Here is a 23,656-nt window from a genome sequence, read left to right as displayed (position 1 = left end):
TCCCTGTTGGTGCAGTAGTTAAGGATCCGCCTGCCAGTGCAGAGGGCACGGGTTCAAGCCCTGGTCCGGGAAGATCCCACATGCCACGGAGCGACTAAGCCCATGTGCCACAACTACTGAGCCTGCACTCTAGAGCCCGCAAGCCACAACTACTGAGGCTGAGTGCCACAACTACTGGAGCCCACGTGCCTAGAGCCCATGCTCCACAACAATGAGAAGTCTGCGCATGCAACAAAGAAAGACCTAACATGGCCAAAAATAAATAAATTTATTTTAAAAAAAAGTTTCCATTCAGGGTTTGTAAATCGAAACCCACATTTTCTTCCCACAGTTTCCATTTCCTAGCTACATTCTTTCCAGACAAAGGATCCTTCTCCAGCTTTCCCCCTCTATTTCTGTTGACTTCACATGGTAGCTAATCACCTCCAGCTGTACTGGCTCCTGGACCCTGCTGGCCTTGTTTCCTGTGCTTATGACAGGAAAACAAGGTCTCATGATTCCAACTCACTCAGTAGTTTCTAAAAATCTTTTAAAGCAATAGAAACATTTTTTCCAAATCTTTAGCTACAACTCAATCTGTAGAAACTGTGCTGATTGAAGTGGAAGTGATGGTGGTGATACTTCTCTTGCCAGATTCAGAGCCACTTCTGAGGTAGGAATCAAACTTGCTACCTGGTGAGGAGTCACACACATCCCTGTGGGGGTTTGTGCATTTCCTGACACTGTCTTCTGCCCTTAAATAGTGTCAGCTCTTCAGGAGTAGGTCCCAGAAAATCGTTGCACTCAGGTAAGATCAGTAATTCCAGTTAACTAGCTCAGAATTGGTCAGTCTGATGAGAAGGAACCAAGCAGTTTCTGGGGTCTTGGGATGGCACCTCTCACGACTGAGTGGAGGAATGCTGGCACAATTAGGAGTTAGTGAAATACGTTCAGTACTGAGAATCAGAAGCAGGTTCTTTGAAGCTGATCTCTTCCTTTTGGGCAGAATCAAAATATAAACCTCCCAGGTAGTGTGATATTGTTTTCTTTCATGAGATAGTCTGAGTTTTACAACAACTAAGCCTTGAAAATTCTGACTTATGTACCAGTCAGGCTCACAGGAAGGCAGCAGGAAGGGAGAATGAATTTCTTAGCCACTGTTAGTCAGTACTTGATCCTCACCATCAGAGCCTGGAGAAGATCTACCAGGGGTTCTGACAACACTCCCAGGGCCTGTGGCTGGCACAATCGGGACCCAGTAGGGATATGGAAGTTGGGGTCCAGAAGTTCCTGCTTTCCCAGAGGCCTGGAATGTTGTTAAAAAATAGCACACTGGGCTTCCCTGGTGGCGCAGTGGTCGAGAGTACGCCTGCCGATGCAGGGGACACGGGTTCGTGCCCCGGTCCGGGAAGATCCCACATGCCGCAGAGCGGCTGGGCCCGTGAGCCATGGCCGCTGGACCTGCGCGTCTGGAGCCTGCGCGTCCGCAACAGGAGAGGCCACAACAGTGAGAGGCTCGCGTACCGCAAAAAAAAAAAAAAAAAAAATAGCACACTGAAAATGTTTAACTTGTCTGCACACACTTTTGGCTTGTTCATGTTTTAATGTGTATTTTTATTTACAAAGTGTGATGATGTATAACATGATGCAGTTACAAACATTTGATATGTCTATTTTCATGAAAAAGTATATAAATATATTACAGGAACTTCTAGATAGTAAACATTAGAAATTGATACAGTAAACATTTGCTACCTTTTTTTCTATGCCAATATTACTGTCATTTAAAGCTTAAATACTGGTTTCAAGTATCCCCTATAAAATACCTCTAGTTTTTAAAAAATACTGGAAAATAATTTCGCTATAAACAAGATTGGTGCCTTAAAAATAGACTCAGTGTGTCCTTGTAACAATGTCAACTATAGTCAAATGCTGCCTTAATCATCCCTAAGATCTGCATTATTCAGTTAGTGTTAAAAAAATCTTTGATAATTATCACAGGTTAAAGTAGCTGTAAAAATACAGCATTTACCATTATTTATTGTTATTAAGATGCCCCTCTAAGGTAGAGGAGAATAAGCATAATGATGTTTTATGGACTTACTGCCCTGTGATCTTTATTTTAAATAGACAGCAGGAGCATCTGCTGGAAGTTAGGAGAGAAATGGACAGACATCCAGAAGGCTGTTCTTGTCATGTCATTTCAGAGGCTGGGCCTGCTCTTTCTCCTCTTCTTCAGCTTGAAGACGTGTCAGGACATAAAGGATGACTTGATAGCAGAAAATATACTGATCCTATAGCCCCCTCACCAAAAAAAAAAAAAAAAAAAAAGGAAAAAAAAAGAGAGGGAGAGAAGACTTTAGATGTATAATATGAATATATATATATATATATATATATATATATATATATATATATATATATATATAGCTTCACCGTTACTGGAAGTGATGCTTGAATAATTTTGAAAATATGAAAAATTGTGTCACAGGGTTGAATGTAAGAAGCAGGACATAGAATTGTGCACTGTCACAAAAATTATAAGAAACAGAAACCAGATTGACAAAATGTGGAGGGAAGAAGGCTTGGGGGTGGGTGGTGAGTGCTAACTGAAGTTGTCTCTGATGGGTGGACCACTTCTATTTTTTTGTGCTTTGGTGATTTTTATGATTTGCTTTTATAATGGAAAAATAAACTTCCTACAAAATTTCCTCTAGACTTATTGAACTCATCTTGATGTTTTGAAATGTCAAGAGATTAATACCCAAGAAACTACACAAAATAACTGTCTTTAAATATTTTGGAACAAAAGAATATTTTTGATTTCAAAAATCAATGTTTTTCTGAAAATTAACTTTTTCAGTGAAATTAACTCTCTATTAAGTTGATAGTGCAGGGATCTGAGTTTTCCTGTTACTTGGCAAGGAATTAATGAGCCTGAAAATAAATGGGAAAAATTCACAGTATACTAAGTGGAAAGTAACAGTAATAACTACAGTTGAATGTCATTTAAAACAGTTGTGTGCATGTGAGCACACACACTGTGCACTAAAGAATGTTCGGAATGTTGCCTAAAATGTTAACAACTCTGAAGAAGAGGAATACAAGTAACTCTTTTATTTCCTTTTGCCCATCTGAATTTTAATTTGCCCACATTTTCCACACATTTATCCTTGACTTTCTCTCACGCCACAAACAATCCATTAGCAAACACTTCACATAATGTCCTTTTCTCCCTACATCTACACTCACCACTCCAGTCTGGGCCACCACTGCTTGCAACCTAACCAACCTCCTGCTTCTAATCCTACACCCTCCTTCCTAATTCAATTTGATCTTGTTTTAACACAGCAGCCAGAGTGGTCCTTTAAAATGGGAGTCAGATCATGTCATTCTATACAGACAATCCTGCGATGGCCCCATCTCACTCAGAGGAAAGCCCTGGCCCCGTCACCTCCTCTCACACTTCCCCTCCTGCTGCCTCCACCTCAGACACACTGGTCATGATTATTCTCGAACACACAAGACCCACTCCCACCTTGGACCTCCTCGCAGGTGGTTCTGTCTGCCTGAAAGGCTCTTACCCCCAGACATCTGCGTGACCACCTGCTTCACGTCCTTCAAATCTTTGCTCAAGGGTTACGTCCTCAGTGGTGCCACTCTATTTAAAATATCACCCCAACCTGCCATGACTCATCCTCTTTACCCTACTCTTTTTCCCTCTAAAGCACTTATCAATTTCAAAGATCCTATATCGTTTACTCAGCTAATGGGTTTATTATCTGCCTTCCTCATCACCATCCACTAGAAGATCTTTGTTATTCCATCAGGGATCTTCATCTTATTCACTGATATGCTCCAAGCATCTAGAAGAGTGCCTGGCATATAGTAGGCACTTAATAAACATCTGTTAAACAAGTGAACTTCCTGGGTCTAAAGAACTGCTTATACAGATCAGTATGTTTTTGTTACCTAGAAAAATATGACTGTGAATCAGCTTAATATTTAGGAGACCTAATTTGAATTAAAAAGGTATAAGAAGGGAAAGTAGGCAAATTTAAATTTTAAAAATAGTAAACTTCTACATTCTTCAAGAGGTAGAGATAAATGAATTTATAGATATATGAAACTAGCTTCCACATCCCTCCCCCAATACAAACAAAAAGGATAATGGAACTATGCAGAGCAGACAGACTTTAAGTAATGCAGTTCCTGGGAAGAACCCAAGTCTGTAGTTCAGTGGGTGATTTAACCCATGTTTTGACTTTAGGTAAGAGAAATGAAAATGATCAAAACAGAGGATAAATGAACACTATCCCAAGAGTGCCTTCTCCAAGCTAAACAACTCCATCCTCCCTTCCTGCCTTCTGGTCAATGCTGTTGAATCCATTCCCTCTCAGGAAATTTCTGTAGCAAGAAGATTACCTTTTATCTCTTTTTTAGGTTGGAAATGGGGAAGGAATGCCACTAATTACATGCTCTCTTGTACCACCCCAAATTTTTGCCCCCAATATACCATCCTATTCTCTGTAATCTATTCATTGTAGATATTGCATTTCCTCATTTTTTAAACTGAAAGGCAACATTTTAAAAAGATAGCCTAGAAATATTTTCACAAAAATCTTCATTAGAAGGCACCAGCCAACACTCACCACTGTCTGAACCATTCCATGTCTTTGTAGTCTCATGCAGCGCACTAAATCAGAGATGTCAAACTGCCAAAGGAAACAGAATCTGTATGTTAAATAAAAAGGATAACTGAATTTGAACCCCAAAGATTCACTAAGGAGTGGCTTACATAGATTTCTGCACCCCGATCTCCTTCCCCTGCTAGCAGTCTTGAGAAACTGTTCTGGACAAAATTAAGTTGGTGAACTGACTTTGCCATCATTTGATAATTTTATTTGTTTTTTTTAAGAATTAGGAAGGTTATCCTATTTGAAAATCCCCAACAGAAATGCTCTTCACTCTGAAATTTGACTAATTTCTAATATCTCCATTAAAAAAAAAAGGCAAAGTATTTTTCCTACATTTTCCTGCTCAGAATAAAATTCCTGACCTTTTTATTTTCCCAAGGGAGAAACGGACTATTTCATTTGTCCTACTTAAATTATCATGAGAGTGTGAAGAGCAAGACAGAACTGTTTTTAGCAAATTCTTCAAGAGGTAATGATTTTAATTACATATTATGTGTACTAAGATATTCTAACATTCTAAGCATGATTTATCCTAATTTAGGTTTTAAGTAAGATTATACTCTTATTAGCTTTGTTTACTTAGTAATAATTTTAAAAATTGGGGGTAATTGTTTAGAGATAGACTATTTAGCATCAATTTGCATAACGAAGTATTTCCCACCTATAGGTAACAATAACAAAAAACCCAGTAAAATAAATATAAGTTTGAAGTATTATTTCTTCTTGATTATGGCCTATGCAGTTTTGAACGTTTACTAAAGTACAATTCTATGTAGTAAGAAAATTGTCATTCATACAAATTGATAAATAAAAAAAATTCCGAGTACTCACTTCAAGATCTTGACTGATTAATCCTAGAACCACATCTATGCATATCAGGGTCCCTGAACGTCCAATGCCGGCGCTGCAGTGTGTGGTGATTGGGCCCGATCTATGAATGTGTCTCATGTAAGAGATAAAAGTGAGCAAGTCGTCTGGCTGAGAAGGTGTACCATGGTCTGGCCAGGCAGTGAAATTCAGATGAGAAATATGTCGCACCTCTCCTGTCTGAAATTGTACAACAGAATAAGTAGATAAAGGCATACTATGTTGTTCACATATAATTAGTTCTTATTATTTTGTCCTTTTAAATTTTGACTTGGCCATTGGATTAGATACAAGGAAAAGTGAAAGACTCCATCAAACAAGACACTGAGGGCCTTTATCAAGGAGGCTACTAGATCCACACTTTAAATATTGGTAAAAACGACTTTTTGGAAACCCTAAAAGCAAATTTATGTTTTGATATGAATAGCAACCTTTTTTTAATGATCCCATTTCAAATTCACCTTAGATAAATAAAAGCCACAGTCATTGCAGTGGCTTAAAAGTGCTACATGATGTGGCCCGGCTACCTCTCAGACCTAACCTCTTGCTCCTGGCCACTTTGCTCCAGCCATAGGGACCTCTCCATTTTCTTTAAAAACACTAGGCACAGTTCAGTCTCAGGGCCTTTGCACTTGCTCTTTCTGACTGAAATGCTTCCCTCCCCCCAGATATCCCTGTGATGATGTTTTTCTCACAGCACCATCAACACCAGTATCTTTTCATTAGAAAGTAAGGTCCATGAGGTCAGGGATTTCCTTTTGTTTGTGTTGTTAACTTCTGATTCCCTATATTCCATAACAGGGCCTAACTAAGCTCTATAAACATGTGTTGATTAAATAAACAAGTCATTTAAGGAATATTGAACAATTGTGCTAGCATAAGTAATGGGTAGGCTGGTGTAAGTGAGTGAATAAGGAAGTATAATCTTTAATTCTTTGTAAAACCACAAATCAAAAATCATGAAGGAGTTTCTTAGGCTATGTTTACATGCCACCAATAACACTGAGTCAGTAAGTTTTGTTTCTATGAACGTAAAATTATTCTGTTTCTTTAACAAAGTTAAAATGCCAATAGGAAACACATTACTCAAACTGAGTATTACTGGGTGGAGGAAGGAAATAAAGTGAGGGGGTGTGTAGCTGAGGAAACAGTAGCAGCTTTACTTAAGGTATACCCACTTATCTAATTCAAGCTAAATTTATTCAGTGCTTAGGTGGCTGCAATAGGAATTACCTGAATAACAAACATTTATGCTACAATTGTTCCTGTATTACCAAATACGTTGTCTTTATGGGGGAATATTTGCTACTTAGAGGGTTTTAAAGAACAGTTTCATTGAGTCTACTTAGAGGTTTGACCTGAAAAATATATTTCCAGCACATAGCTTCTGAGCCATTCTGTGCTGTCTATCACAAAGCAAAGGATGATGGTTGATCCTGTAAAAGTCCTGTATTATCATTTTCATTTAATACAGTACATACTGGAGGAAACTATTTGGCAGAATTCATGAAGAGGATCACATTTAAGCTTATATTAGATTAAGGATAGTAGATGGAATTAGTTCCACTGAAATGGGACCCAAGAAGTCACTGGCTTTTATTCAGAAACACATTGATGTAATCATGGAAAGATTTAATCCACGTACCTGAATGTCTTCTAGGGTCATTGCCCTTACTACAAAGCCCTTTAGCTGCTGCACTCTCACAAGAGCCAGTCGAAGCCTGTTGCTGACCATTGTTGTTTTGCCTAGGACATTAGGCCAATAGCGCTGGCATTTGATTTTTTCCCCTTCCACTTCTTGGGTCATCATGGCTATCACTGTGGATTTTTGTTCCCAAATCATCTGCCAGAAATCTCCAACGGTTGTAGGGAGAGGTCCTTGGCAGGCAATGTAGACGAATTCTTCTCTCCCCACTGGTATCTTAATGAAGCTGGCGTTGATATATCCACCTTCATCTCCAAGAGGCACTCTTGTAGCATCGTCTGTGAATTTCCAACCACAAAACAGAGCCATCTATATCATGCATTTTTAAACAAGAGCCCTATAGACAAGGTGAGTCAAAGATTATTAGAATTTCCTCATAACCATAGATGAAATCACAAAAACATTTTAATAAAGGCATATTTTCAAACTGCAGTACAGTCAAATCATTTTGTACATTTCCCTCATGTTATAAGTATACTTAAGATGTCAACTCAGTTTTGGAAAAAATTAGATATTGTTCACATAGATTTGGTTGGAAAAAATCAAAATTAATAATGACTGCATTTAGAACTTCTTAATAACTAGGGAAACACAACTTTGCTACTTCTCCATTGTTATTTTAATAATGATGACAATAGTAAATTTAATATAATGAAAAATTTGAAAATTATTTCATAAAACAAAAATTAGTATTACAGTAAAACTATTAAAGTACTTATTACAAATATAATTGGCACAATTAATTCTTGCTTATCTAATTATAGTCTTTTGAGTAAGCGGCCAAAATAATAAACTAACTCAATAAATAAAAAGGTAGCACACTTTATTCTCCAGGCATTGTAATTTCATATAGTCAAAATACACATTTTCAAACCAAGCTCCCCCAGTAAAAAGTGTATATAAACCATCTCATCCAAGAGAATTAATCTGTATGTACTTATACATTAGAAGTCATTTCAATCTCACATATAACTGGTTATTTCTGTGATTACCAAATTATGACATTTAGTAATAGATTTCAAAATCCTCCATCAATTGCCCTTCTATTATTTGACTTCTATCTCTTGATCCACGGAAACAAATCTACTCAGTAGTTTTAGATTTATGGCTTATCCCATTCTGCTTTGAGATACTAGTCTGCCATTTTTTTTTGCCCGAAATAATTAGCATCTACTTTATGCCAAACCATAATCTATTCCATTTTAAAAATCCTGTCTAAGGGCTTCCCTGGTGGCGCAGTGATTGAGAGTCCACCTGCCGATGCAGGGGACACAGGTTCGTGCCCCGGTCTGGGAAGATCCCACATGACGCGGAGTGGCTGGGCCCGTGAGCCATGACCGCTGAGCCTGCGCGTCTGGAGCCTGAGCTCCACAATGGGAGAGGCCACAGCAGTGAGAGACCCGCGTACCGCAAAAAAAAAAAAAAAAAAAAAAATTCCTGTCTAAGATTCAATTCTTTTCTTTTTTTATTTTTCTCTGTACACGGGCCTCTCACTGTTGTGGCCTCTCCCGTTGCAAAGCACAGGCTTTGGACGCGCAGGCTCAGCGGCCATGGCTCACGGGCCCAGCCGCTCCACAGCATGTGGGATCTTCCCGGACCGGGGCACAAACCCATGTACCCTAGCATCAGCAGGCGGACTCTCAACCACTGTGCCACCAGGGAAGCCCTAAGATTCAATTCTTAAGGGAAGTTTTCTACGATGAATTTTGTGTCTTCCACCTTGATTGAAACAATTCAATTGTAGTATTATTTATTGCATGATTTGTCACTATTGGTTGTTATTTATCTTTGAATTTATGACTTCCTGGCAAAGATAAGGTCAGTATGTCATATCATGAAATCCAACATGATTATACATGTAAATGTGGCTTGTCATTATTATAAGAAGTTGCTAGTGTTAGTATTTTAGCTATATACATATATTCATATATATATTTTTAAAAAAACACGTCGATTGGTGAAATGGGTGAAATATGGGTAAAAAGAATTGCTATTTTTTTCTTCCTGTTATCTTAAACAATTCAAAGAACAATGCAACTTGGTAGTCCCATGGTGGCCACACACACGTATACAGCTGTTATGTACCACAGACATTTTTCTAAACTTAAAATAGTAGAATAAATAGATTTGATTGTGACACATGAACTAAGAAACTGCTTATCTAGAAGCCAATTCCTATTTTTAAAAAGACTTTAAAAATTCATCAATGTCTGAAGAAATGTTTAAGATGCCTCTAATCAATTTTCAGAATACACAGATAATTTAATTAATTAATTAATTAATTAATTAATTAATTAATTTATGGCTGCGTTGGGTCTTTGTTGCTGTGCACGGGCTTTCTCTAGTTGCAGTGAGTGGGGGCTACTCTTCATTGTGGTGCGCGGGCTTCTCACTGCAGTGGCTTCTCCTGTTGCAGAGTTCTGGCTCTAGGTGCACGGGCTCAGTAGTTGTGGCTCGCGGGCTCTAGAGCGCAGGCTCAGTAGTTGTGGCACATGGGCTTAGTTGCTCCGCAGCATGTGGGATCTTCCTGGACCAGGGCTTGAATCTGTGTCCCCTGCACTGGCAGGCAGATTCTTAACCACTGCACCACCAGGGAAGCCCCAAAGATAATTTTAAAAAATTCAGGTTATATATATAAATTTATCTGTTACTGATGTAAATCTCTGAATGTGTGTGTCTGCGTGTGTGCACACTTATGTGAGAGATAAGGTAAACTAGCATATAAGTTTTAAATCAGTTTAAATTATATTAAAATTACATTTGATTTGAAGCCTAATTGGAACTTACAGGGAAGTATATTTTTATATCGGTTCTTCCTTCTGTTTTCCTTAGTCTGTCCAATTAGACACTGATCCAAAGGTTTTAATTCTTGAAGATTCTGTAAAGCAAAAGTGGAAATAAAATTAAATTTGTTGAGATAAACAGTAATTCAGTAATGATTGCAAATGCTTTTTTAAAAAATAAATTTATTTATTTTATTTATTTTTATTTTTGGCTGCCTTGGGTTTTCGTTGCTGCCTGTGGGCTTTCTCTAGTTGCAGTGAGCGGGGGCTACTCTTCGTTGTGGTGTGCAGGCTTCTCATTGTGGTGGCTTTTCTTGTTGCGGAGCACGGGCTCTAGGCACGTGGGCTTCAGTAGTTGTGGCTGGCGGGCTCTAGAGCACAGGCTCAGTAGTTGTGGCCCACAGGTTTAGTTGTCCCGTGGCGTGTGGGATCTCCCGGACCAGGGCTCGAACCCGTGTCCCCTGCATTGGCAGGTGGATTCTTAACCACTGAGCCACCAGGGAAGCCCCTGCAAATGCTTTAAATGTGCAGGGTGCAAAACTGACTATTGATCAGGGCAAATTTGACCGTTAAGAAACAAATATGTCCTGTCAAGACAAATAAGCCTGCAATCCCAATACTAATTCAATATACCAGTTGTTGAAATATATTGTTGCAAATATCTTTAACATGTTGCAGTCAACTAACTTTGTGAGGCAGCAGTTTGTATCTTAATTTGAAATTTCAGCTTAAAGATGTGTATAATTTCATTTTAGAAAAAAACTCCACAATTCATGAAAACAATTTTGGCTTAAATTAATGAGCTGGAGCAGAATTTCTTGCATTATTGTCTCTGGGGTCACAGAATATTCCAAGTGGTAGAATTGTGGTAAGATAGTCCTAAATTCTAGAGTCAACTCTTTCTCACTTTTCATTCACTCATTAATTGATCCATCCATCCATCTAGCCATCCAAGTCAACCAATATACATTGAAAATGCCTACTATATGCAAGGCACTGTAATAAGTGCTGGGGATACATTAGAGAGAAAGAAGATATGATTTGGGCTGTCCTGGAGACCACAGGCTACTGGGAGAAAGAGGCAGTAAAAGAGTAAACAAACAAATATTGTGATATATGCTTTGAAGAAATTAACAAGCTGCTGTGATACAGAAAAATAAACATCTGCTTTATAAAGGGTTGTGATGGAAGGTCTCTGAGATGGTAACATTTAAACTTAAGACCTTAAAGAAGAAATCACGTCTGCAAAATGGAGAGAAAGAGTAGAACTTAACATTGTGAACCTGTTTCCAAATCCATACAATGGGATTTAAAAATAATTTGAGCATTATACACAAAGCATCTAGCACACTGTTGAAGCTCTCAGTAGGAGTTAGCTCCTTTCACTTCAGGGTCTACAAAAAGCTCAGGATGTGGGCAAGTAAGCAGATGGTTTGAGAGGGATGGGCAAGGTAGACCCCCAAACCACAGTGGTGCAACATTATTCTTTGGCCTAATGGTAAGTAATGGATGGGGCCAGCAAGACCACAGGAGCAAGGCCTCTGAAGCACTGCTGCTTTGAACTGGGGGGCACATTCTTGGAGCTGTATTAAAATAAAAACTGTTGCTAACGATGAATCACATCTTTAGTGTATTAACTATGAAGTTTAGTTGGATGGTTGGAATTGATACTTGACTTTTTAAAAAATCTCTTTAGCCTTACATATGAGGATAATCTTCAGGGAGATTTATCAAGCTCTGAAGCTGCTAAAGAGATCCCTTTAAATCAATACTATTAGGATCCTAATAAGAAAAATTAATTTACTGCTAGAAATGACAAGATGGTGCTTTTATAGTTGGAAGTTGTAAAGTAATAGACATTTTCAAGATTCTTAAAATTTCTCCTAACCTTGCAGAAAACTTTGTTGGAGAAAGAACCATTGTCAAAAGCCCCTTACCTCTAGCTCCTTAGATGGAATTCCTTGATCTAGTAAACCCCGCAACATTCGAATGACTGATTTCAACTCCGTACCGGTGTATTTACTGGAGGGAAGCAGTTTGACAATGGGGAGTGTGGTGAGCTCCTCATCTGTCAGAAAGGGATGACCTAACAAGAAGATGGCAGTTCATTTAAAAAAAAAAATCCCCCCAGAATTGATTTAGCCAATAAGAGAGCTAATTTTAGCCAATAAGAGAACCAATTTGATCCTATTCTCGCTTCATCTATTTTTTACAAAAGTGAGAGTCTTTGAATTAATAAGGCAATAGAACTAACAAGTAGGTAGATAACTACAATCATCAAAGGAAAATCCTGGCCATAGCAAGATCCTTGTACCCAATCCTTAAGGGAACACCTCACTGACTGTTCAGAGTTCTTAAGGCTCTTGGCTGTCAATTACTTATAGCTTTTAAAGGAGTTTAAATTGTTTCTCTTTGCTTCTCTGGACCCCAATGGCACTGTTTACTTGATAAAAATGTATTTAGTCCTGTTTTTATTTTCCATTTAAATTAGCCTCCAAGCACATGGAGAAAAGATGAAGGGAGATGCTTCAGAAATTCCTTACAAGGGGACATGGCACTAGAAACACTGATTTCTCCCCTCTCTACCCACCCTTGGTACTCAGTGCCACTATCCCTGTCACTTGATAGTTTTCTCCATGCAAATGAAATCCTAAGGGTCTTTAGGAGTTTATCAAACAAGTGCTATCAATGTCTAAGAAAAGGTATGTGTCTAATTTAGTACCTGCTCTACTTATGGAAAATGCTGATAACAGAAGGCAACTGTTATCCTGGAAAAAAGTAGGAGAGACTTCTTGCTATAGTCTGCACAAGTGTAGCTTTAATTACATCAATCAGTTGATAAAAACATTTTGATGATGCAGCTACTATGCACGCAACAGTAATTCCAGGCACTGGGGGATCTCAAGAAGCTTAAGTTCTGTCTGGGGTGAAGACTAGTTGTGAATACGAAATCCAATCATATGAAATATCTGTAAACTTTTACAGAACTGAGTGTGAATGCAACAGGAGCTCAGATGCTGGAAAGATGAACCTGGGTTACAGGATTTGAGCATTTCCATTGACACCAACAAACCAACTAAGTCAAAAAAGTGTTAATTCGACTCCTTTAATTTCTTTCAACAATGACTTCAAATTACAAAACTGTGTTCTTTCACTGCATTAATATAACATTTCTTTATACAAAGAAAAAGAAATAGAACGCTGGATAGAACTTCATTTATCTACTGGCTCAGTATAAAACAAGAGAGGCAGTAATAGTGAGGACAGACCAACTGACTCTTGCTCTTAAAAATTTTCCTATCTTTGAGCTATTCTTCCTACTTTACTATAAATAAAATGTGCTCCTAGATTTCTTATTCCAAGATGGCAAAATTGTGACTCTGTGTTTCCATTTAAAGTACTTACACATCTATTTACATGTTTTACTCCAAGCCACTGAGAATTTTAGCCTAATAACTGTGCAAATATCTGGTCAATAAATGAATGTTGATGTTTGTTTATGTGATTTAACTTTACGTATAGAACTTAATAATGCAGACATATGGTGAAATAACATATCCATATATTCTGAAAACTGTAATTTTCAAACACTTATTTTTTCTTCCTATAGTTTTTATTTTAAAAGTTGCTAATAAATTTCTTGCCTTTATTGGAATCTTCATGGTTTGTCACTTCTATTGGCAATTCATCACTTCCCCATGTTATTTCATCATCATCATCAGTCTTCTTTTCTGTTGACTTGTGAATTAAGCTATGACAACAAAACACATTTATATTTTCTTCAGTTCTGTGTCCAAAATAAATTGAAATATTATGTCCTTGAACTACATATTTCTACTACAATTATTATGGTATTTAAAAATAGATTATCTGATTAAAAAACCTTAAATCCACAATTCCTAAAACTTATTGGTAGATATAAATTAAATTGAGGTACAGAATTGTTTAATATAGTTTAAATTTTGTCCTCAAACAAATCCCAAGTCTTTGAACCTTAGGTTGAAGGAGTCCTCTTGGGGATGGAGAAGGTGGTGGTTTGTTTCCACCCTTCCACTTGGATGCATGATTACAACTGTGTAACTAGAGCTCTCTTTTGTTTTTTTTTAACAGCTGTCTACTATTGTACTGTATGAATGATTCTTCATTTAATTACAGAAGTCCCTACTGATGGACATCAGTGTTTCCCTACAATTAGGGGTGAAAAGGACACTCTGGTATCTGGGCACTCACTTAATGTAATAAAACTCAGTACAAGTTCTCATTATTCTAGGGGTGCACAGCAGATGCCATCTCTCAGGTAAGGTGGGTGGCTAGAAAAGAGAAACTAGGTAGAAGAATAACATTTAGTGATCAGATGAGATGAAAAAGGATAATGCAAAGGCCTGAATACATTTTTAACTTTCTGATGCTCAGGGGAACAAAGCAGAGTACATTTTGTCTGATGACAATATTATACACCATTAAGGCAGGACATGCACTAATGCTCCCAAAACATTGTAACAGGACAGCAATTATGCTGCTTTTATGGTGGATGCTTTCCTCTGCTCCAACTAATTGTACATCACACTTAACATGTAATTTGCAAGTTCTGCATCCATGAGGTCTTTTTGGTCTTCTAGCAAGTATGCTTTGTTTGGAAGGATATGTTTTGGAGATCCTCCCATAAGGATCCTCCCTTCTTTCTCATTCTTTTGAACAGCTGCTTAGTATTTCATTGTATGAGCACACTCTAATTTATTTTGTGTCTATTATGGTTTTTTACTACTATAAACAATGTTGCAATAAATATTCTTATAGAAATGCCTGCATACATATGTAGGATCAATTCTTAGAAATAAAATTGCTAGGTTGAAGGGAATGTACTACAGTTCTTTGAACCTATGACACGTATCATTGTAAGATATGCTATTCTGAATTAGGTCACAATGAGAGATACTTGGACTACCTATGTGCCAAACACCTGGAACAGCTGGCTGGGTTGTGGGTTCATAGACCCTGTCTTCACCCGCCAGTGACCCTGACCAGCCACAGGCCGTGAGGTCTCAGGGGGCCATTCCTGCAGTGGGGCCTGTGGTTGAAACATGGACTTCCTTGTCCCCAAGCAAATCTCTAGGAGTTTAGAACCCAGCGTTGACTAAGTCTCTGCTCGAAACCAGATCAGAACCATGGCTTAGGAGGGGCAGAGAGGGGAGACAGAGTGAATAATAAAGCAGGCAGGTAGTGAGGGCCACCATAAACTTCGCAGGAGTTCCTTTAAAGGCATTTCTGTTAACCGTACCCTTCTGAGATCTACATGTCCTTCGTGTTCCTTCGAGGCTGTTTTTGTCTGTTTTGTGGCTTTTTCCCCCTTCATTGTTATTTAAAAAATAAAATAGTTTATATATACATCAGCAAGCAGAAGAGTGTTTAGACTTTTTTTCTTTTTGGCAGATGAAGTATGGGAAGCAAAAGCCTTCTGAGGTTCTAGTCTAGTTGTGTTATAAAGTTGAGCGTGGCCCTGCGTGCCGGAACTCTTAAACAGGTCAGCTGCCGTCACCCCACTTTTTCACACAATGCCCAGGAGATAGGCTCCCAACAGGCCACTCTGAGGCCAACCTTATTTGGCAGAGAGGGAGTCTGTGAAGTCCCAGGCATTTAGGGCTGCGTGGGACATTTAGGGACTAGGACAAGGTGGTGGTAGAGGTGGACAAGTGGACGAGGCTCAGGGCCCGGCCCGCCCACCCCCAGCTTTAATCAGAGGAGTCCAGTATTTGTCTGTTTCTAGGTAGTAGCTGTATGGCCTTGGGCCACAGCACGTTCCTGTGTGCCAGATACCACTCTAAGTTCTTGAGGTGTATTGGTCATTTAATCCTCGCACAATCTAGGAGGTAGACAGATACTATCCCTGTTTTAGAGATGAGCACAGGTAATTTGCTCAAGATCACAGAGTAAGTGACAAAGCCAGGACACAAACTGGGCAGCTGGATTCCAAGCCCATGTTCTTAATCTCTACCAGTTTGCCTCCCAACTGACATGGGGTTGCTCACACTCTCTCATTTTCTCTCTTTTCCTTCTATTTATCTCCCATATTGGCCTCTGCACTTCCCCTCTGGCCCTCTCCAACTCATTCTCCACAGTACATACCTTATCATATTAGTCCACTGCTTAAAAAACTCCATGGCCCCCATTTCTCTTGGGATAAAGGCCAAGGTCCTTATCCTGCTCCCTTCTCATCTTGGGCCCCTCTCCTGTTTGCTGTCAGCCACTCTGGTCTAGTTCAGGCCCTCAGGTGGCTCCGTGCCCTCTCCTGCCCTGGGGTCTTTGCAGACGCTGTTCCTCTGCTTGGACAGCTCCACGCCATCCTTCCCCTACCCCTACCCCTGTCCTAGGCAACTCCTGTTCATGCTTCAGAACATAAATGTTTCTTCATGGAGAAATCTCACCTACTACTGTCTGAGAACATCAAGCCCCCAGGTGATATCCTCTCACAGTTTGTCATGACTTTTTACAATAAACAGCATTTTTCATGGTCTATGATGATTTATTTGTGGGATTATTTGATTAATATTTGCCTTTATGCTGGACTGTGAGTTCCTTGGGTTAAGGAACTTCTTTGTCTTGTTAACAGTGTATTTCAAGCACATTGTCTGGTTTATATTAGGTGCTCAATAAATATCTGGAAAATAATAATAATAAAAAAAGATACGCTATTACTTTGCTTACATTAAGAAATAATATCAGACTATAATTTTATGACCCTTCATGAGACGTTAAAATTTTTAAAAAGTGTTTCCAAGAATCAGTAACATGTTAATAAAATCTGTATGTTAATAGTGTTTTCAATTTGCCACCCGAAGAATTTATACTAATTTATTCTTCCTCCCTTCCCCTGTTGACAGGGAAGAACCTGTATCTTATTACTATTGGTGGCTGGCCCAGATATTTGCTAATCTTTTAAATATAAGACTATGCATTTCTATGTTAACAATATGTACCCCCTGTCTAACTTTACTTAGTGAAAAATTCACTGTCAATTTGCTTTTCTAGGAAAATGGAAATAGCTCCCTTTGACTGTTTGGTTATCATTTAATATGAAGCAAAATTTATGTACAACCACTTTGTTGGCCAACAATATATATAAACTCTTCCTGAGACATCATTTAGTGTTACAAAAAATCTTATTTTATATTAGAAACCGTTTTCAAAAAGAAAAACATTTGTGGGGGGTTTAAAATGTTTCTTACCTTCTTTGGTTTTATTTTCTTATTAAAGAGTGAAATTTGTGAAGTATAGAAAAATTTAGAGAAACAGAAAAATAGGTTACCTATAATCACACCAGGAGAAGCTACTATCATCATTGCTGGCACATTTCCTTTTAGACTTTTCTTGCATTTTTTCTGATGGTCAAGAAAATACATTGCTTTTTTTGAGCAATGGCATAACAAACACATTGTCACATGTCACTAGAACCTCCTTGTAACAACATTCAGAAACATTTTTAATATTCAACCATAGTTCCATAATCTACTCAATAAGTCTCATTTGACTGGAAAAGACACATTAATTTAAAAATCAACATCTAAATGGAAATCTTGAGAGCACTTCTAAAAAGAGAATGAAAGTGTTATAAATATTTGAAAAATAGTTTTTTTACCTTTCAGTTTTAACTTTTTCTTCACAATATTCTTCACAGCCATTCATTTTGGTAGACTACAACAGAGAAACCAAAATCAAATTAGCCCATTGTACCAAACAAACAAACCAAAAACAATCTTATATAATGTTCAATTTTATTTCCTATATTTACTGTTATTATTCATCATCATGTTACAAAGACACACGACATTCAATTAATGCATGCCAAACTGTGGCTAAGGCATCTACAGTGGCACAAGAGTTTTGGCTGGCTCCACTTATTCACCTCACACTCATCTTGGCTTTTCATTAATTTCTTTTTATATATATATAAATTTATTTATTTTATTTATTTTTGGCTGCATTGGGTCTTCATTGCTGCGTGAGGGCTTTCTCTAGTTGTGGCGAGCGGGGGCTACTCTCTCTTGCGGTGCACAGGCTTCTCATTACGGTGGCTTCTCCTGTTGCGAAGCACGGGCTCTAGGTGCGTGGGCTTCAGTAGCTGTGGCTCATGGGCTCTAGAGCGCAGGCTCAGTAGTTGTGGTGCACGGGCTTAGTTGCTCTGCGGCATGTGGGATCTTCCCAGACCAGGGCTCGAACCCGCATCCCCTGCATTGGCAGGCAGATTCTTAACCACTGTGCCACCAGGGAAGTCCCTTTCATTTCTTATATAAGGGATATGAATGTATAGAGGTAAGGAAAAAGAAAAAGGAAAATCTAACGAAACAATTAGATGTGCATATGTTTTTACACTACTTCAAATTTTATTTTATTTTTTTTGCAGTATGCGGGCCTTTCACTGTTGTGGCCTCTCCCGTTGCCGAGCACAGGCCCCGGACACGCAGGCTCAGCGGCCATGGCTCATGGGCCCAGCCGCTCCATGGCATGTGGGATCCTCCAGGACCGGGGCACGAACCCGCGTCCCCTGCATTGGCAGGAGGAGTCTCAACCACTGCGCCACCAGGGAAGCCCCCACTACTTCAATTTTAAAATCTAAAATTTCCAATGTGTTAAATTACCTTGCCCATTTATTTAATTTTTAAAATTTCAAATTAAAGTATAGTTGATTTACAATGTTTTGTTAGTTTCTGCTGTACAGCAAAGTGATTCACATACACACACACATATATATACACACACATGTATATTCTTTTTCATGTTCTTTTCCATTATGGTTTATTACAGAATATTGAATATAGTTCCCTGTGCTATACAGTAGGACCTTGTTGTTTATCTGTTTTATATAGAGTAGTTTGTAAATGCTGATACCAAACTCCTAATTTATCCCCCTCCCACCCCTTTTCCCCTTTGGTAACCATCAAGTTTTCTATAACTGTGAGTCTGTTTCTGTTTTGTAAATAAGTTCATTTGTATCATATTTTTTCCTTTTTAATTTTTCATACTTTATTCCTTATACTGATAGGTTAAGAAAGTAAAGTTTTCCTAAGTACTAATTCATAGATAATGTTTATAAGCGGGACACAAAACATTCAGTTTCACAAACAGTAATATCCAATGATCCCCTTAAATGCAATTTTAATCCTTACTTTAAGCTAAGTGCAAGAATAATACAATAAGCTAAATACGCACAAAACCTGTATATGCTGAACTACAAAAGTGGTTTCCATAGCCACACATGGTCTTAGTCAAGTACACATTTCCACAATGAACAAGTACTAACAAATAAGTTAATAAAACACTACCCCAAATGCTTATCCTGCCATCAGCTTTTTTCAGCAATGCCATCCCTGCTACTGAAAGCACTTATTTTTAGAAGCTTTGACCTGGGAAAATGAGTTCTCTTAAAAACTGACAAATAGTATAAGCCCTGAAGATTTTAAATCAAATAAGTCTTCCAACACAGAAGCATTCAAAGGAAAGTTTTAGTTTCTCAAAAATAAAAAAATTAAAATAAAAAAATCACTCTTATTATCTAAAGAAAAGAGTATTAAAACAAATTATCTTAAGACAAACACTCCTAAAAAAGGTTGTATTTTCTATCATTTCCTCCTTAAAGGTTGCATTTTCTATCATTTTCTCCTTAAAAGTCTTTTAATAACTTAAGACTACTATAATCTAAAAACTTTAGAATACATGAAACATATGTCTTAGCGATCAAAGGTACCATTGAGATTTCACATATTAAACAGCTACAGTGAAGCCTACAATGGCACAAGTACACCTAATACATAAATATTAATTCCTCATTTAGATGGTCAAAAATCAGAAGGAATTGAATGGTTTGCAAGGTACTTTGACTTACATGTGGTCATTAAAATCCAGTAATTAATTCAAAGTATGGTAATATAATGGCAGGCAATTAAAGGCTCAAATATCACTCTAAAATTGAAGACATGAAAATAAAGACTGAAAACGTTGTGGTTCTCTATCTTTCATTCACATGGCTAGATATCAGAACCTTACTGTGGAAAATATAGTTATTAAATATGGTTTCCCCAGAAAATAATGAAGCTTCAGAAAGTACAAAAAGTGTCAAGATCCATAGTTTGCTTCATCAAATGCTTTTCTAGCTTGTTTCAATTCTTCATTCATAGTAAGCAAGTCTTTAACCCTAGCAAACTTTCTTGGGTCCTTTCGAATCAAGAAGACGCTATCTTCAACTTGTACCCGACCTTGTCTTCCAATTGACATTGCCTTGTGAGTCATTTCGGTGATGAACTCTATGACAAGGTCTTCAAGAATATCTACTGACTCAGTATAAGGATTCTGGTCATCCCCAAACCCATATATCATACACTGTAATTCTTTAGAAAAAAGTCTCTTTCTTTCACCCTGTCCACCTTCTGCACCTCCTCCAATTTCTTCATTTTCTTCCTCAAAGGTGGGGTCTTCTTCTTCATCTGCCATCCCAGAAGCCAGCCACCTCCAGGGCCTGTATCATATTTTAGATTACACATATAAGGGCTATCATATTTGCCCTTTTATTTTTTAAAGCGAGGGGTGTCTCCCTAGGAAACTGAGATCAATCACGTCGTACTTTAACTGAGCATGGTGTCACAGAGACCCAAGTCCTGCAGAAGCAGTTTGCTACAACCAGAAGGAGATGCCAAGTTGCATTCTTACATGGTTAATCTTACATTTAAATCTTCATTAGGACAAATTATCTTAAATGGGAAATTCCTTCCATTTCAAGACCCTGCATTATCTGGCCTCTGTCTACCTCTACAATCCATCTGGTTTTACTCTCCTCTTCACTAACTAGGCTTCAAACTGATGGGCCTTTCTTTTAGCTCTTCAAAATCGCTCTTTTTTCACTTTTTCCTTGTTTAATCTAAGTGTCTTTACCTTCTGAGGATGTTTCCTAACCACCCAGTCTAAAAGTGGGTCTCCCTGGTATTCTCTTTCGTAGCGCTTTTTAAAACTTCATACACCTTGTCACCACTTGTAATTGTGTGTTTATTTGACCTTTTAGGTACAGACTCTGTAGTGTTAAAATGTATCTATAATTAAGTTACTCTGATATCAATTTCAGTTTATCTGAGGGAAACACAGAACTTCTATGGCAGAAGAAATAAAGTAGATTGTTTTTATCCACTGACAACTGAAAAAAAAGCTTCTTAGACCTTATCCGTTTTTTTAAAAAAATAAATTTGTTTTTCGCTGTGTTGGGTCTTCGTTGCTGCGTGTGGGCTTTCTTTAGTTGCAGCGAGCAGGGGCTGCTCTTCGTTGCAGTGTGCAGGCTTCTCATTGCGGTGGCTTCTCTTGTTGCGGAGCATGGGCTCTAGGTGCACGGGCTTTAGCAGTTGCAGCACGCGGGCTTAGTTGCTCTGCGGCATGTGGGATCTTCCCAGACCAGGGCTTGAACCCATTTCCCCTGCATTGGCAGGCGGATTCTTAACCACTGAGCCACCAGGGAAGCCCCCCTTATCTGTTTTTAGAAGCTGATAATTTTAGTCTGGGTTAAAACTTTTTTCCAAGTAAAGTCATTTGGATTTCTTATTCCCCATCATAATACTGATGTAGGAATCACCATGTGTGCAATCATTTTGCAAAGTATACAGCCTTTTATAAAAGTGTTATTGGGCTTCCCTGGTGGCACAGTGGTTAAGAATCCGCCTGCCAATGCAGGGGGCACAGGTTCGAGCCCTGGGCCTAGAAGATCCCACATGCCATGGAGCAACTAAGCCCGTGCGCCACAACTACTGAGCCTGCACTCTAGAGCCTGTGAGCCACAACTACTGAAGCCCACACACCTACAGCCCGTGCTCTGCAACAAGAGAAGCCACCACAATGAGAAGCCCGCAGACCACAACAAAGAGAAAGCCCACACGCAGCAACGAAGACCCAATGCAGCCAAAAATAAATAAATTTATTAAAAGAGTAAAGTGTTATTATTAAAATAAGATAAAGCTCAATTGGAAATACACTATAGCAATACTTGTATTAACCGATTTTTCACTATTTTTGCAAAGTTTACCTATGTATGGTTTGGGGGTGGGTCAGTCTCTCTTCGCATTCTGGATTGTAGGCTCTTTGGAAGAGGAGGAGGCTGTAGTATTGCCTCAAGGAAAAGATTTAAGGTTTTTATCATGGCCAGCCTGTTTGAAGGTTAGTTTGTAATCCTACTGCTCAAAGAATCCAGATCCAGCGACTTGAAGAGTAGAGGAGGTATCCGCTGGATCTAGGACCAGCTACATAATTTGTAGTGCCCAGTGCCAGATGAAAATAGCTTTCTTTGGCATGGCATGTAAGTCATTTCATGAACCCATCCCTGCCTATCTCTTAAGCCTTAGCTTTCAAGACACCATGTGATACCCTAATAGCAATGATTTAGTGCCCTGAATTTTCCATGTTGATCCAGACCTTCGTACCTTTGCTGAGAAGCTCCTCGGTATGGAATGCTCTTTCCCATTTTATCTCACCTATCAAAATCTTTAAAATGCTAATTCTCTAGGAGGCTTTAATAACCATACCCACATACTCCTGTATAGCCCCTATATTCCCTAATTCTTTATAATCCTCTCTGAACTCCACAGACACTCCATAAAAAAGCAGGATAAGTTTTACTATAGCTTACTATAGTTTTTTGTAGAGTTGAAAGTAAAATTATATGATATTAATTTCAATTTATTTGTGGGAAATCAGAGCTTCCATGGAGGAAGAAAATTTACTTATTTGCATGTGTACATCTCCCAAATTGACTGCTAGATTGTACAAGCAAATTTAGGACAGAAACCCTGAGGTCTCTTCTTACCCTGTTATCCCCACAATAATCAAACAAGTTCAGTAACAGCTGAAGTGAAGAGTTTTGAAACTTTTGGTAGTAATTTACAATAATGTATATGACTGGCATTCATTCCTTCATTCACAAATAACACACATTGGCCTGAAGTACTTCACTAAGACGTAGAGTAGTACCCCTTTATCTGAGGGGTGATACGTTCCAAGACACCCAGTGAATGCCTGAAACCACGGAAAGTGCTGAACTCTGTTTTCTGTTCATGTCTTCCACTCACAAATTGAATGCCTCTTCCATCTTAACTAAGCATTTTTCACGCACTGTGGCCTTAACTTTTTCAGTTTGAGGTGCAACAGCAAAACCAGCACAAATTTCTTTTTCCTTCTTCACAATTTCGCAGATAGATTTGTTCTTACCGTAGATCTTAGCAACTAACCTCAGCATACGATTTTTCTCTTTCCTTATGAAGTAGAGAACTTTCACCTTTTCACTTAAAGGAAGCACTTATGGCTTCTCTTTGGTAACATCCAGATTGCCAGCATCACTACTCTTGTACTGCAGGGCCATCATTGAATAAGAGTGACATGAACACGAACACTTCGATACTGCAATGACCACTCCGATAACCAAGATGGCTACTAAGTGACTAATGGGCAAGATACATTGGACAAAGGGATGATTTATGTCCTGGGTGGGATGGAGTAAGACAGAGCAAGATTTCATCTCACTACTTAGAATGACACACCATTTAAAACACGAATTGTTTATTTCTGGAATTTCCATTTAACATTCTCCAACTGTGGTTGACCGT

The 23,656-nt window shown here is 38.4% G+C and overlaps 2 protein-coding genes across 8 annotated transcripts in view; both read right to left on the bottom strand.

Annotated features, from left to right (window-relative positions):
• Window positions 1-1,578: 1,578 nt before the first annotated feature.
• The window catches only part of PTPN13 (protein tyrosine phosphatase non-receptor type 13), a 222,311-nt gene continuing 200,233 nt past the window's right edge, over window positions 1,579-23,656 (bottom strand). For all 7 annotated transcript variants that reach the window (XM_081238122.1, XM_081238124.1, XM_081238125.1 and 4 more), the window contains 8 exons: window positions 17,665-17,720; window positions 13,676-13,782; window positions 11,969-12,117; window positions 10,036-10,126; window positions 7,189-7,526; window positions 5,508-5,723; window positions 4,632-4,694; window positions 1,579-2,273 (listed from right to left, as the gene is read on the bottom strand). In XM_081238122.1, coding sequence (XP_081094248.1) covers window positions 2,178-2,273; window positions 4,632-4,694; window positions 5,508-5,723; window positions 7,189-7,526; window positions 10,036-10,126; window positions 11,969-12,117; window positions 13,676-13,782; window positions 17,665-17,720 — 1,116 coding nt within the window. In that variant the 3' untranslated portion in view covers window positions 1,579-2,177. The remainder of the gene's footprint in view (window positions 2,274-4,631; window positions 4,695-5,507; window positions 5,724-7,188; window positions 7,527-10,035; window positions 10,127-11,968; window positions 12,118-13,675; window positions 13,783-17,664; window positions 17,721-23,656) is intronic.
• LOC308619523 (transcription initiation factor TFIID subunit 13-like) lies at window positions 20,044-20,529 on the bottom strand. The gene has a single exon (XM_081238410.1). The coding sequence runs from the start codon at window positions 20,511-20,513 to the stop codon at window positions 20,139-20,141; it is 375 nt and encodes a 124-aa protein (XP_081094536.1). The 5' UTR covers window positions 20,514-20,529; the 3' UTR covers window positions 20,044-20,138.

The sequence above is a fragment of the Mesoplodon bidens genome (genome assembly GCF_964165515.1).
Source record: "Mesoplodon bidens genome assembly, chromosome: 1".
Lineage (NCBI taxonomy): Eukaryota > Metazoa > Chordata > Mammalia > Artiodactyla > Ziphiidae > Mesoplodon > Mesoplodon bidens.
The sequence above is the reverse complement of the archived record's forward strand: the minus strand, read 5'-3'. Positions and strand labels throughout refer to the sequence as shown.

What these genes read in the sequence shown, in the direction of transcription:
- LOC308619523 (XM_081238410.1), bottom strand. Translation starts at nt 20,513, where the DNA reads ATGGCAGATGAAGAAGAAGACCCCACCTTTGAGGAAGAAAATGAAGAA.